At 40.1% G+C, this 12,339-nt stretch overlaps 1 protein-coding gene across 2 annotated transcripts; it reads left to right on the forward strand.

Moving 5' to 3' along the window:
- Positions 1–787: 787 nt before the first annotated feature.
- LOC116261046 (uncharacterized) lies at positions 788–5,029 on the forward strand. 2 transcript variants are annotated; one of them, XM_031639637.2, is made up of 4 exons: positions 788–1,038; positions 2,415–2,680; positions 4,294–4,477; positions 4,730–5,029. In XM_031639637.2, the coding sequence occupies exons 1-4, from the start codon at positions 925–927 to the stop codon at positions 4,850–4,852; spliced, it is 687 nt and encodes a 228-aa protein (XP_031495497.1). In that variant the 5' UTR covers positions 788–924; the 3' UTR covers positions 4,853–5,029. The 2 variants fall into 2 exon arrangements, with proteins under 2 accessions (XP_031495497.1, XP_031495498.1); XM_031639638.2 differs by having other exon boundaries at positions 2,415–2,662.
- The last annotated feature ends 7,310 nt before the right edge of the window (positions 5,030–12,339 follow it).

Below are 12,339 nucleotides of genomic sequence, written 5' to 3' on the forward strand. Positions count from 1 at the left end.
CAATGTTCAGTGGCCTGATACTGGGGTGCTGGAGCCCCTGACAGGGAAAATCCCAGTATCTTTTGTAGCAATGTCACGTCCACTGCCGATATAAAGACACTGCGTCCACTGCCGATGTGAAGATAATGCCATGTGGATAAAGAGCGCCGGCCTGTGGTGTCCTGTCCAAAGCCCGAGCACCAACCCTCGGCTAGAAAAAGAGCTGCCTTGGCCTAGGCCTAAGGTGCAGGGCCCCCGTTACCCCTGTCCAATTCAGTTCCACTGAATACTCACTCAAACCCGAAGCGAATAACCATGTTCTCAACCAAAAATGGGAGCGGTAGGGATGTAGAGGACGTGGTTTTTGGATTTTGGTCCTTTTTGGCCGTACCAAGTTCATCAAGAATCACTTGTCAAGGCATTTAAGTTATCCGAACCAGGACGTCTCTAAGCCCAGCCCGGGCTCGCCAATTTAAGCCAGAGACAGGACACCTTGGGCAAAGTCACAAATGTCATCGGTAGGAGAAAAAAGTGGCTATATTGTTTGCTTCGTATTGAAGATTGTATAAAAAGTACACTCAACTTTTCGAAGAGATAACAAAACCATACTCAATCATGAACGTTTTATATTTAGCCACTTCATTTTTTATAGATGTAGATATAATTGAAAATGTCTGAGGGTCAGTCCGTCTCCTTGTGTATTGGAAATTCGGACAATTCATTTCCGGTTGTTAAGCTGTTTAAGCTCATTTTGCAGCAATAGTAACTAGGTGCCGTGGAGCACTTCACGATATTCGCAAGTTGTAGTGTTCCTTGGGTGGGTAAGTCGTAGGGTTCCTTTTTGACCTGTTCTTGTATTTATGACGGGTTCTTTTGGAGCGTCATTTGCCAAAGCGTATTTTTTCATGGAGATTAACTCTTGAAGCCATTCCCAACTGTGGGAGGATGGGGGGCAAAGGAAAAACCAGCCGCCAGATGGAGAAGAAATCGTTGTGGCCCGAAATAAAAACGAAATCTCATCTTAAAGCTACATTCCTCAAGGATTCTCATCTCTTTACGGTACGTGTTAGGCGGTTCCCACTTGTCTCTCAACCGAATCGTGGTATGTAGCGTTTGCTCCCTTGCGATTCAAAGCGAGAAGCTTTCCAAGTGGGGTGCTGTTCAGTCTTTATCCTTTTAGCTTTGTCGTCATGGATGCTGAAGAGAAAAATCTTCCAATGAACTTAGTTGTGAGGCTATGTGGGTCGAATTCTTCTGTATTTGTTTTTGCCAGATTTGAATGCGATCTGGCACACGTTTTTTAGTCTATCGGATGGTATAACGCCGTCCGGAAGCATACGAAGTGGAGTTAGAAGAATTGTGCGCCGGACAACACCGGACGCCCATGTGGGTATGGATCCAGTTGATGCCTAGAGCGAGTAGAATCATTTGAGGTGGTTTATTTCTTAAAGAATGAAGTAAATATGCTTTCGTTCGCCGTGGAACCTTAGACGTGATATAGATTGAAGTTCTGCAGGCATAATAAGCAATGTCTGGTTCTGAAGTGAGGTCCTGGACTGTTGTTTTTCTTACGATAATTTATTAATTCACTCTGATGTTGGCAGTAAAACGGATGGTGATGATCTTTGGTCCCTCCAAATTCGCGAAAAAATCTTTAGGGCGGGTTTTTAGGTTCCTTTGAAGTTTTTATAATATCTTCCTGTTGAAAATTAATCTCAAGATGGCAATTATGCTCCAAGAAATTGCTACTGTCAAACAGCCCTGAACAACTGTTCATTTTGTTCCCTTCTGAGGGTCCAGAATAAGCTACAGAACTGCAAGCTGAACCGTTGTACAGATACCACAATAGTGATACTGTTCGTACATCGTAACCATTTTGCTAATAAAAGAGGAACGTCTAGTGCCGAGATTACTTGGATAGGACATGATCACAGAGCACGGGAACACCTTGGTCCAAATTTTAGCTCAAATTTATGTTCTGTTAAAGACATTTTGTTGCTGGCATATTATCAAGATGTGTCGCTACTAGTTTGTCTTGTCAATCACACATCCAAACAAGCTGACACGAGTGCATGTCCCACCTGGTTGCTTGTTTTTGTGCATAACAAAGAGAAAGATGTTCCACGTACTGATGAAGATCATAAAACGAAGAAGCCTAGCTGCAAAGGATGTTCATGTAGATTTTCTTAATTCCATTTAGCAAGTTTGCTAACTGTTTCTTTTTCGTTTGCTTGAGTTGATCTCTTTTTTCATAAAAGCAGCTTTGCCTCACCTTCCGTTCAGTTGCGAAAATTGTTCTGTCAATAAGTTGTTCATTTGCTTCTTTTGTTGCACCATATTTTTTCATTTTCATGTGCAACTGAATATTTTTCCCGTCGTCAGTAGTTGCTACCTTTCATGGCACTAGGACTATTCATGTAGTGATGTTCTTACAGGTGCAAGACTTCCTTACTGCTGCAGAATCAAAGTCCTTCATCCAGGCTGCTGACTCTGTAGGTTTTGTCCATCAAGGGAGCCTTGGTCCAGCAAAAGGGGAAGCTTATAGGGATAATGACAGGATATCTGTTGAAGATCCAATCCTTGCAGAAAAGATATGGAAATCCGGACTTGATAAATTATTCAATGGCATTGAAGTACAAGGACGGGTTGCTGTTGGCTTGAACCCAAACATTAGGTTTTATAGGTATGCAGCAGTTTCGGGGTCAGTTCTCACTGTTTTCTTTGTTAAATATTGTTTTATTCAAATATGCAAATGGGAAGTTTGTGAATTATGAGAAGACGCTTATCCTCAGTTGTTAGATCTCCAGATGACCCTTGATCAATTTCTTTTCCTTGATGAGACAGTTTGTCAACTTCTCTTATGTACCCTTGAGGAAGGTAACCAACAGATAAGTAAGTTGTATAGGGTCTCTCAGAAACTTAGAATTTAGAAGACATGAAATAGTGTTTAGTCCTGATAAAATGCAGCTTCATTCTTCAGATTTTCTTTGTTTCTTCCCTATTAACTGTATTGAAAAGGCAATTTAAATTCATAACTGAGGGTGAGAGAGAGGTTCCACTTCACAGCTAAAGGTCATAAAGATGCTTTTTGAGCATCTTTTGGAAAAAAAATATCATCTGCATATCTTCGTGGATGAGAGGTCATTTAAATTCTGTTCTTGTCCTAGTACTCCAAGATGTGAGTCTTGGAATCAAATGGATTATTTTGCTGCGTTGCTTTATATATGCTATTACTGTACGAAGAAATTATTCGTAGATATTGTTAGGCAGTTTCGATATCCTTGAAAGGTAATGGTTGACTAATCAGAGCATAGCTGTAAACTCAAATGATTTTCATACCAAACTGTAATGTGTTAGTGTGTTAGCGTGCTGGTTTCTGTCCATGAGATGGCAAGGCTACGCCAATGTAAGAATTATGTTTTCATTCCATATGAAGATCATTGACTCCATTAAAGTTGAGGGGATGAATTCAATGAGAGGATGGCAACTTACAGAATATGCGTCAAGGATGTGGTGGTCCTTCTATGAATAATTTTCTCCATTGCCATAGAGAAGATGGGTTACTTGACAAAGAGCTTTATGATATTTTCGTTAGGATTTCATGCATTTCTATGAATGTCATACCGCTTCCATCAGTCAACCATGAGGTAGAAAAAAAAAAAAAATCTCGCAAACAATCCTGATTAAGGTAAATGCTGCTCGGTCGGAAGTACCTGTTCTCACTTACTTTCTGTGATGTCATTTATGCCCTTGCATATACTGTCTTAGGCATGTTTATGATTGTATCATGTTTCAGTACATTTTAGTGCAGCTTACTGTGGAAAAGATTTCTGCCTGAGAACTTTGGTTATGAAACGCAGCTCAGTCTGAAGCCTGAACTTCATGTGCCCCTGCTTATGTCATCATGGTCCAATTTTCATAGTTAATAATTGGCGTTTGACTTGTTCTCACTAAATAAATTCTCCAGGATTTGCTGGATGCATTTACTTCTATGGTGTCATTTATGCCTTTGCATATACAGTCTTGGGCATGTTTATGACTATATCATGTTCCAGTACATTTTAGTCCTGCATACTGTGGAAAAAATTTCTGCCTGAGAACTTTTGGTTATGAAATGCAGCTCAGTCTGAAGCCTGAACTGCCTGTGCCCCTGCTTATGTCGTCATGGTCCAACTTGGTGGTTTCATAGTTAATAATTGGTGTTTGACTTATTCTCACAAAATAAATTCTCCTGGATTTTGCTGGATGCATGTGCCCAGTTGTGCAGATGATCAAGAAAGTTTTCTTCGCTCTTGAAATGCCATTTTTTCTCAGGTACAAGGTGGGTCAGAGATTTGGACCACACATTGATGAAAGCATCGACCTTGAGGGGGGTCATTCGACTGAGTACACTTTATTGGTCTACTTGAATGGGACGAATAGCAGTACGAGTAACAACCAGAACCTAGTAGGAGGCGAGACTGTGTTTTATGATTCCCGAAAGCGCATTGTTGCTGAGGTCAGCTTTATTATTGAATTGTGGTTGGTTGTACATATGTATTAGATTTATGAGATTTTCATTGCACTCTCTTTGTAGGTTTGCGCTGTATTCACCATGATGTTGCATATGTAATTCCTTTTTCCACTATATATTTGTAACGCAGAAAAAGCATTGAGAAACAGAGTGCATCTCTGATTCAAAGTTATCCTAAAAAATGTTCATGCACTTAATCAGATTTTGATGTCACCTATTTGTTCTTATGGTTTACAGGTTGCTCCAGCTGAAGGAATGGCTTTACTTCATCTTCATGGTGAGAAGTGCATGTTACATGAAGCTCGCATTGTGAAGAAAAGTGTCAAGTATGTCTTGCGATCAGATGTTGTATTTGCCTAGTATCGTATAAATAATACCTTGAAGTTGCTTGGTAACTTTTATCTACGAGAGAAGAAAAAGGGTTTGGCACTTCAAGCTTAGCCTCTCTTTCCGTCTATTCTATTGCAATTGGCGCTTGTATGTTGTATGGTGGCGTTTGAATAGTTTATACAGTTGATTTTCCAGTCTTCTTTGGAATCCCTCTTGCACCTTTCATCAACATAAGGTAGCTTTATTTTGGAATCAGGTCTGCGTCTGACGAACCTGCATTCAGCCCTTTTCACGGGAATTTGCTTCTCTATAGGAAATCTGTGTTTCAGCTGTCATAAATCCAAAAAACAACACAAGGTCTGGTTTTAACGGTTTTTACATGTCTGTCGCTTATCTCTGCTGAAGATTTTTTCATGGACTCTACCTTACGAGAAGAGGGCCTGTCTCAAAGGACGGAGGCGGGATGAAGGCAGTCTTTTAGTAAAAGCGAGTTTACCTTTGAGACTATTTTCTTCCTCAATGCCTGGAGATGGGTAATCTTGCAAAAGAAGAAAATGGTTTGGTGACTGAAAAGTAAACGGAGCCAACTGTTGTGGGAGTGGGAAGTGGGCCATAACTTACATTCATCACTGTTAAAACTTGTTGCGAGTCGGAGATTTATGGAGTGGATCTGTGCAAGGTTTCCATACCATGAAATGCCTCCTAAAGTTACCAGGTTGATCCCATCGCACGATTTGGAAATCCTTGGGTACGTTTTCCCTTTTCACATGGTTTGTCATCCGGCTGAAATGGGGTGTACTCCAATACTGGAGGAAGAGAACACAAGTTATATGCTAATTTTACTTGATCATTTGTCGATGAATGGTTTATTAAGTTCAATGCGACGTCTACCCCAATGTTTCACCACATCTTGCGGCCATTGTTCAAGAAATGCTTGGACCCGAAGCAAATAACAACGATTTCCTAGCTCAATGTGCTGCAAGGTGGCACCGTTCGATTGGCAAAAGATACCCAAGATATTCAAATCCTAATGACCTTTGGGTCTTTTTCTTGTAAAATGCTGCCATTTGAAGGTCCAGAGGTAGAAACCAGAAAATTTTATTGTTTATGTTCTGCCCTCTTGCATGTTTATAACTTTTATAATGAAAAAATGACACAATATAACGTTAAGATGCATAATTTTCATAGAAAATAGAACATTCCATTTTGTAGCAAGTTGGGCAGTTCGTACATAGTCCAAAAGAAAAAGAGACATTCTTTGTCACGAGATTTTCGAAGAGAAGCACGGGTGCTTTGAGCAACGCTCTGAGGCTTTGCATTGCCAGAGCTTCTTCCCTCATGCAATTTGCAAGTGCTTTAAAGAAAATGAATGAAAAAATGGGAGGCATCTTACACGCCTCTCCTTAGGGAGACGAGGCCCACCACTTAAAACATAAGTAGGATAGTGTCTCTCCTTATGAAAGCGCAGCCTTGTTCATGTGGTGATTCTAGCAGTACTTGATAGGATCAATATAAAAATATGACGGGAATACTATGTTTTTTACAATGGAGCGTTCCATGAATATGTTCACTTTTTAGAACAGATTCACCAATGCCTTCTAAGAGGAGGGGCTATTCGACTACTCAACAAGCATCACATGACTGTATTATATTAGGGGGCTAGCTGATCTCTCATGCCACTGTAGTGAAGCTCTATAAGTACTAGAGAGGAAGTGCAATCCATCAAAACCCAAGAAACCTCCAATAAGGAACGGAAAACATCCAATCTTTTGCAGTACAGCAACACTGAACGGAAAACATCCAACCTTTTGCAGTACAGCAACCATGTGCGCCCCCAACTTGCAATTAATTTTAACGTCGCTGGTTTTGGCCCAATTTTATGTATGAAATCACCCACGCACTCTCGAAAGAAGTTTTGCAAATGATGATTCAGAAACATGGGCCATCTAAACATTGATTGCTTTTGGTTGACAAAATCTCCGCACTCCGTTTGTTTTTCCAGAAAATTCTTTGCACATAAACAAATACAAGGAAATCATCTTTTACCTCTTTCACATGTCTCACCGGGTGACACTCTCCATCCAAAGTGGCTCCAAAAAGTAATGAAAAAGTGGCGACGGCCATGCCGAGTTTCAAAGTTCAACGTGTTCAATATTCTTTGTTTGTTAATGTTAAGATCATAATTAATGTTGGGGGGTCGTTCTTTTTTTATATTGTTTTTTTTAAACTTCCACAGAAAGACGAAGGCACCAAGAGAGCATAGGCAGACGACAGCAAACGCGTTAATTCAATTGATAGAAGTTAAATAAGATCCGTGCCTTTTATTGGCCAGGTTTGGATTTTCAATCTTGTTTTCCTTTAGTGTTTCAAATTTCAATTCAAGGGCGTATTTTCTCTTAGAATTTTAAATAGAGACTTACAATTCATAACTCTTAATGCAGGAATGTGGTTTTCTGACAGCTTTAACTTGATTTTGATGTCACTTGTCGAGTTAAAGTGAGTCATCTTGAGAGGATAACTTTAAAGTGAGTCATCTCGGTAGGATAACTTATAAAAGACCAACCTTTTCCCCTCCAAAATGTTGTTACAGTAAGTTGAAATGCACTTGGCATAAGAAAACTAGAAAAGGAATGATTTCCTACCTACCTAGATCATTATCTTAAGTTTAGATAAACGTAACGGTGAAACTCGTTGGTACTCACGAAATCTATGGCTCCCATTAGGAAGTTCGAGAACTTAAGGTCACTCCTTTGGAACTGGGCTTCAATCACACGGTCGTTCATTATGTCTGCGTTGGGTCTGTATTATTTCACATAATGGTACCAAGAAATCGGTCCGTATCAGACGTGCCCAATCTGACAATATATAACTAATGAAACAAACTGATTCCAGATGTTTTTGTCAATTCAGTTACTGCATCGGCCAATACATAAGAAGGGTTCTTGGAACCGGAATGAACGTTCTTTGAAATACAGTAAGCTAGAACACAGTCGGGTTCTCTACCCTCTAAAAGTCCCTTCTTACCTCACACTGCATCGATTCAGCAGCGGGCGACGCAAATCGGCTGGTACATATTTCATAAGCAAAGTCACCGGCGACGTTGGTTTCAAAGCAAAATAAAATTGCAGTTCATCATCATTAATTAGTAACATGGCATGAACGGAAATGCCATGCATGAATCTGTGTTTTATGTGTAATAGACGTCGTCTTGCTCCATGAATTATCTCATAAAAAGGCAAACCAAAATTTCAGTACAGCAGCTGTTTGGGATGGATGAGGAAGATCGGTCATTAAATTTAATTAAAAAATACCGGGGCCATCCATGGGAAACGAACGCCAACATGAACATCCTTCAGTCAATTTATAAAAGAGAAGACAAAGACCAGCTCTAAACTATTCAGAGTTTAGCTTGTTTTAAAAGTTATTCGCATGAAAGGTTAATGGAGACCGGAGACTACTGATTGAGACGCCATCTAAAGAACCTAAGCAGCTATACTGGGGAGTCGGATCTCATGCTCAAGGCCCCAGCAAGGAACTCAATGCTTGGGTGCGTGCCCAAATGAGGAAAATCCCTTAGGTCCCCTCGATCGGTGGTTTCAAAAGTTCTTGGTTGCTGTGCCTTCTCAGGTGGTCCGTGTGCTCCACTTTGAAAATCCCAAGGCCGTCTAAGTAAATATGGTACACATACACGTTTTAAGAATTCCTTATAAATGCCAGAACGTTTTGTTTTATCAGAGTAACTATTCGAATGTATCTGAACGCTTAGTGGGACTCGACTAACATGGTGAATTTTACTTGGAAGTCAGAACCGAGTCCATTTTGATCTGAAGGTGACAAGGTCGGGGAAGTGGAGGTCAGGTCCCATCAACTTTTGTGGAACATCTATCTCCATTCCTGTAGAAGCTAATAAGAGCTAATGTGTTGTCCTGGCTCTCTCCATTCATTCCCACAGATAAGTCCAAAGCAACATAAAGATATGATTGCGTTAGGGGAGGAAGGTTCTCATCCAATCTCATCCTACCCCTATTTGGCGGTCTCATCCCGATTACGTAAACAGTGTCTCTTCGTGCATCCCAAAAAAGAAAAGTCCATGGGGGCTGCAATCCAACTTTGGGAGGACTGAAAGTGAATCTGATTGAAGCCTCTGTCCTGGAACATTAATTTACTTTACATGACTGCAACTGCAACTGCAAGAGGGGGAAGAAGCAGGAAAAACCGTGTAAATCGTGACACTACAAATGCTCATGTTACTGCCGGCAAGGTCATGAGAGGTCTTATGGAGACCCGGGAAGCCTTCTTCGGAGTCAACTAGTAAAAAAATTCTCATCCAACCATCTGCATCATTGTTCGATAGAGATGGTGGCTGGCAATCAGGTCTGCATCTACTTCAAACAAGGGCTGAGCTACATGTGGGCATGTGTGGGCATGTGTGGGCAACTATCGTTCGTTCCATGAAATGCATTTATTTACCTACTACTAGTTAGCTTCAACAATTTACTTATTTATATATATATATATATTAGTACCTTTCAATCGATTCACTTAATTCCAATATCATTTTATCATATAGTTGAACGGTGTAAGATTTTCTGAATCAGTGGCCGTCCTCCAAAAATTTAACCGCTCTAGGATCCCTGTTCTTAGGCCCACATGCCATGTCTTGGACATTTCTATCATGTCGATATTCTAGAAAGCAAAAAAGAAGGGGAGAATAATGAATAACCATTAAACCAAAGGATATATATGAACATATTGAAGTCTTCTCATCGTCCAGTTTCTGATAAAACCAACTCATGACATATTGAACAATCTGAATGTCGGCCATGGCACCTCGAGGAAGAACCATGTACTCGTTCATAATGCGGCATTTGGTAATAGTCTCAAAAATTGACATGCATTTATGGAACACTACATTCCAAAGAACATATACAGTATTCCCTCCACCAAATGCCTCCCAAAGGTGATATCCAGTTCACCATGGTTTGCTAATTCTCTCGTTAATTCTGAAAAATCAACTCTCCTTCTTTTGTTAAAATAGGCTTTTATTCACAGCATGCGCTTCCAATCCTGAAGTAAGAGACGTCGATATATAGAAAGGTAAACCTAACGCCGCCCCAAATAAGTGGCTCCCCTCCCCTCCCCTGGCCGGCTGGCCCCCATCCCCATCCGGCCAGGCAGCCAAGCTAAGCCAAGTCAATGTTGGAGCCCCACGGCCAGCCAGCTAGTGTAAGGCCAGAAAGGAAGGACTGCATGCCTTCCAAATCATCCACCTGCTTTGTCCTTGCTCGAGAGAGAAAAAGATGGAATAAAAACGAAGGGACGAAATCGACAGTGGCCGTGTTTGGTTGGCTTTGTGTGCGGGAAAAGGGTTCACAAGAAAAAGTGTGGTGGCACATGCAAAGCTGGTTAGAGGCACCAATCTTTGGAAAAGGAAGGCTGTGGCATTTTAATCTGCTCTGCTCTTTCTTTGTTGATGGAATAATTGTTTAGTCTGGATTTTGTTGGAGATTGAGCATGGGCTCCCCCACTGCATGCCCTACCATTGACATCCTTTCGGCATCGTCAACCCTAATAATTTAGAATCGACTTTTCTTCTGTTGTGGGAGCACCACTTTAAGTGCAAGAGTATCGTTGAAAAAAGAAGTGTCCATAATAGCTTTGGCATTTTTAGTTCTTTGTTCCCATAAAGGAGAAGAAAAGAAAGTTTGTCTTTAGCATTATTAAGTACCGATCTAAAGTTGTTTTCTTTTGTAAATTAACTACAATTATGGCAACAGATCTCCCACGACTTCATGATTTAAAAAACCAGTCGACATATCTAATCAATATTACCTGGAGGATCGAACTAAGTTTTTCTTCGAATCAATTCGTTAAACAAATAAAGAGGCCACCAAGATGGTAGCAAATTCTGCGTCCTTCTTTTCCTAGCATCATATGCTTTTTGTAAAAGAGTTTCTTTTTTTCTCATCAATCATCTGTTTGCGGGCCATTGGCATATCCCTTGTGATACCGTAGTTATTGACAATTACATCCTTCTCTTTCACTTCAGCACTGCCGATTGATTAATTCCTCACAACAAAAAAGACATTTAAATTCTTTGTTGTAGATCTAAATTAAACATAAGAAGGAGAAGAGGAATGACTTAAAACATGGGGATGGCGAGCAAATAAATGTGACCAAAGTTCCTTTCTTTTTAGCTTAAAAAAAAAAAGGGTCTTATCTTAGAGTTATAAAAGTCAAAGATGGATTCAAACTTATGCAGGACAACATTTGCCAACTGTTAATTTGAAAGCAAAAGATGAGTTCGAATAAAAGGCTTCTTGTAAATGCGAAGAAAGCGGGTGGGGGGAACTGGCTGCAGAGCTGGATCTAATTTTCATTCATTACTGCTCGGGTTCAACTTCTTTCTTGTCAAAGGAAATCTTTTATGGGCAAACTGTAGGCTAGTACATCAGAAGAATCCAAGAACATAATCCAATATTTGGAAAGTGAATAGATCCTCTCCACCATCATCCCCTTCTATGTAGACTTTTTGAAGGGGTAAAGTTGTCGCCACGCTTCTCGAAAGACATCGGGGGGCTACATGAAACATGCATGGCCCGGTCTTTCCTTCTGTTCTCTTGGGGTCTGATGTGAGTCGGATGTCTGACAAATTTAACGGAGCCCGGGTTTGTTCCTCCGTATTAACTGAACTAAGGTGCATTGATATACCAGAGCATGACATGTCCTATATCATTCCAACAATTTCTTATTCTTTTCATAAAGAATTAAGGCGTATATAATGTAATATCCCTCAATCTCTCTCTTTCACTCCCAATGCATGAAGATGAAAGTAACTGTCATGCATGGAGATGGCGTCAACTTTATGAATTGTAGTAATTCTTTTTAAGTGAAAAAGACCGTGAAACAATTCGTATTGTACAAGGAAAAGGCTGTAAATCTGGTAAAATAGAAGAGAAGAGAAAAAAAGGGCGCTTGATTCAAGTTGGAATGGTTGTAACCGGTTGAGCTCATGTTGAAAAACTCTTGAGAAAGGAAGCCAATCATATGAACGATTGAGATAGTGGATGTAGGAAATTCTTCAAAATCTCTTATTTCTCTCTTTTATTGTATCCCCCTCACCCCACTGATAAATACTCGATATCATAAAATAATATTGTTTTGGTCGTATTGGTACACCAAGTTAAACGATTACTGTCACCAATCAAATTAAAAGAATTTCATCAAATTTATTTATATTGTGTTTTGAATCTTGCTTTTTTCTACTTCTTATTTGCTCATGCCCGTCAACTTCGTTTGCAGCCATCCTGCGGTTGTCTTTTATTTGCGTGCAGGACTGAAATAAAATATAACGAATTAATCGGATTAGGTCTGAAATATCGAATTCTTAGAAATGAATACCTTATCGTAAGATTCGGTTACCATATCACGGAAAACCAGGGATATTTCTATAACTATCTTAGGTATTTGTTTTTTTATGACAGCTCATATCCCATGTAAATCTTGTGTAAAGCCAG

Source organism: Nymphaea colorata, chromosome 9 (genome assembly GCF_008831285.2).
Source record: "Nymphaea colorata isolate Beijing-Zhang1983 chromosome 9, ASM883128v2, whole genome shotgun sequence".
NCBI lineage: Eukaryota > Viridiplantae > Streptophyta > Magnoliopsida > Nymphaeales > Nymphaeaceae > Nymphaea > Nymphaea colorata.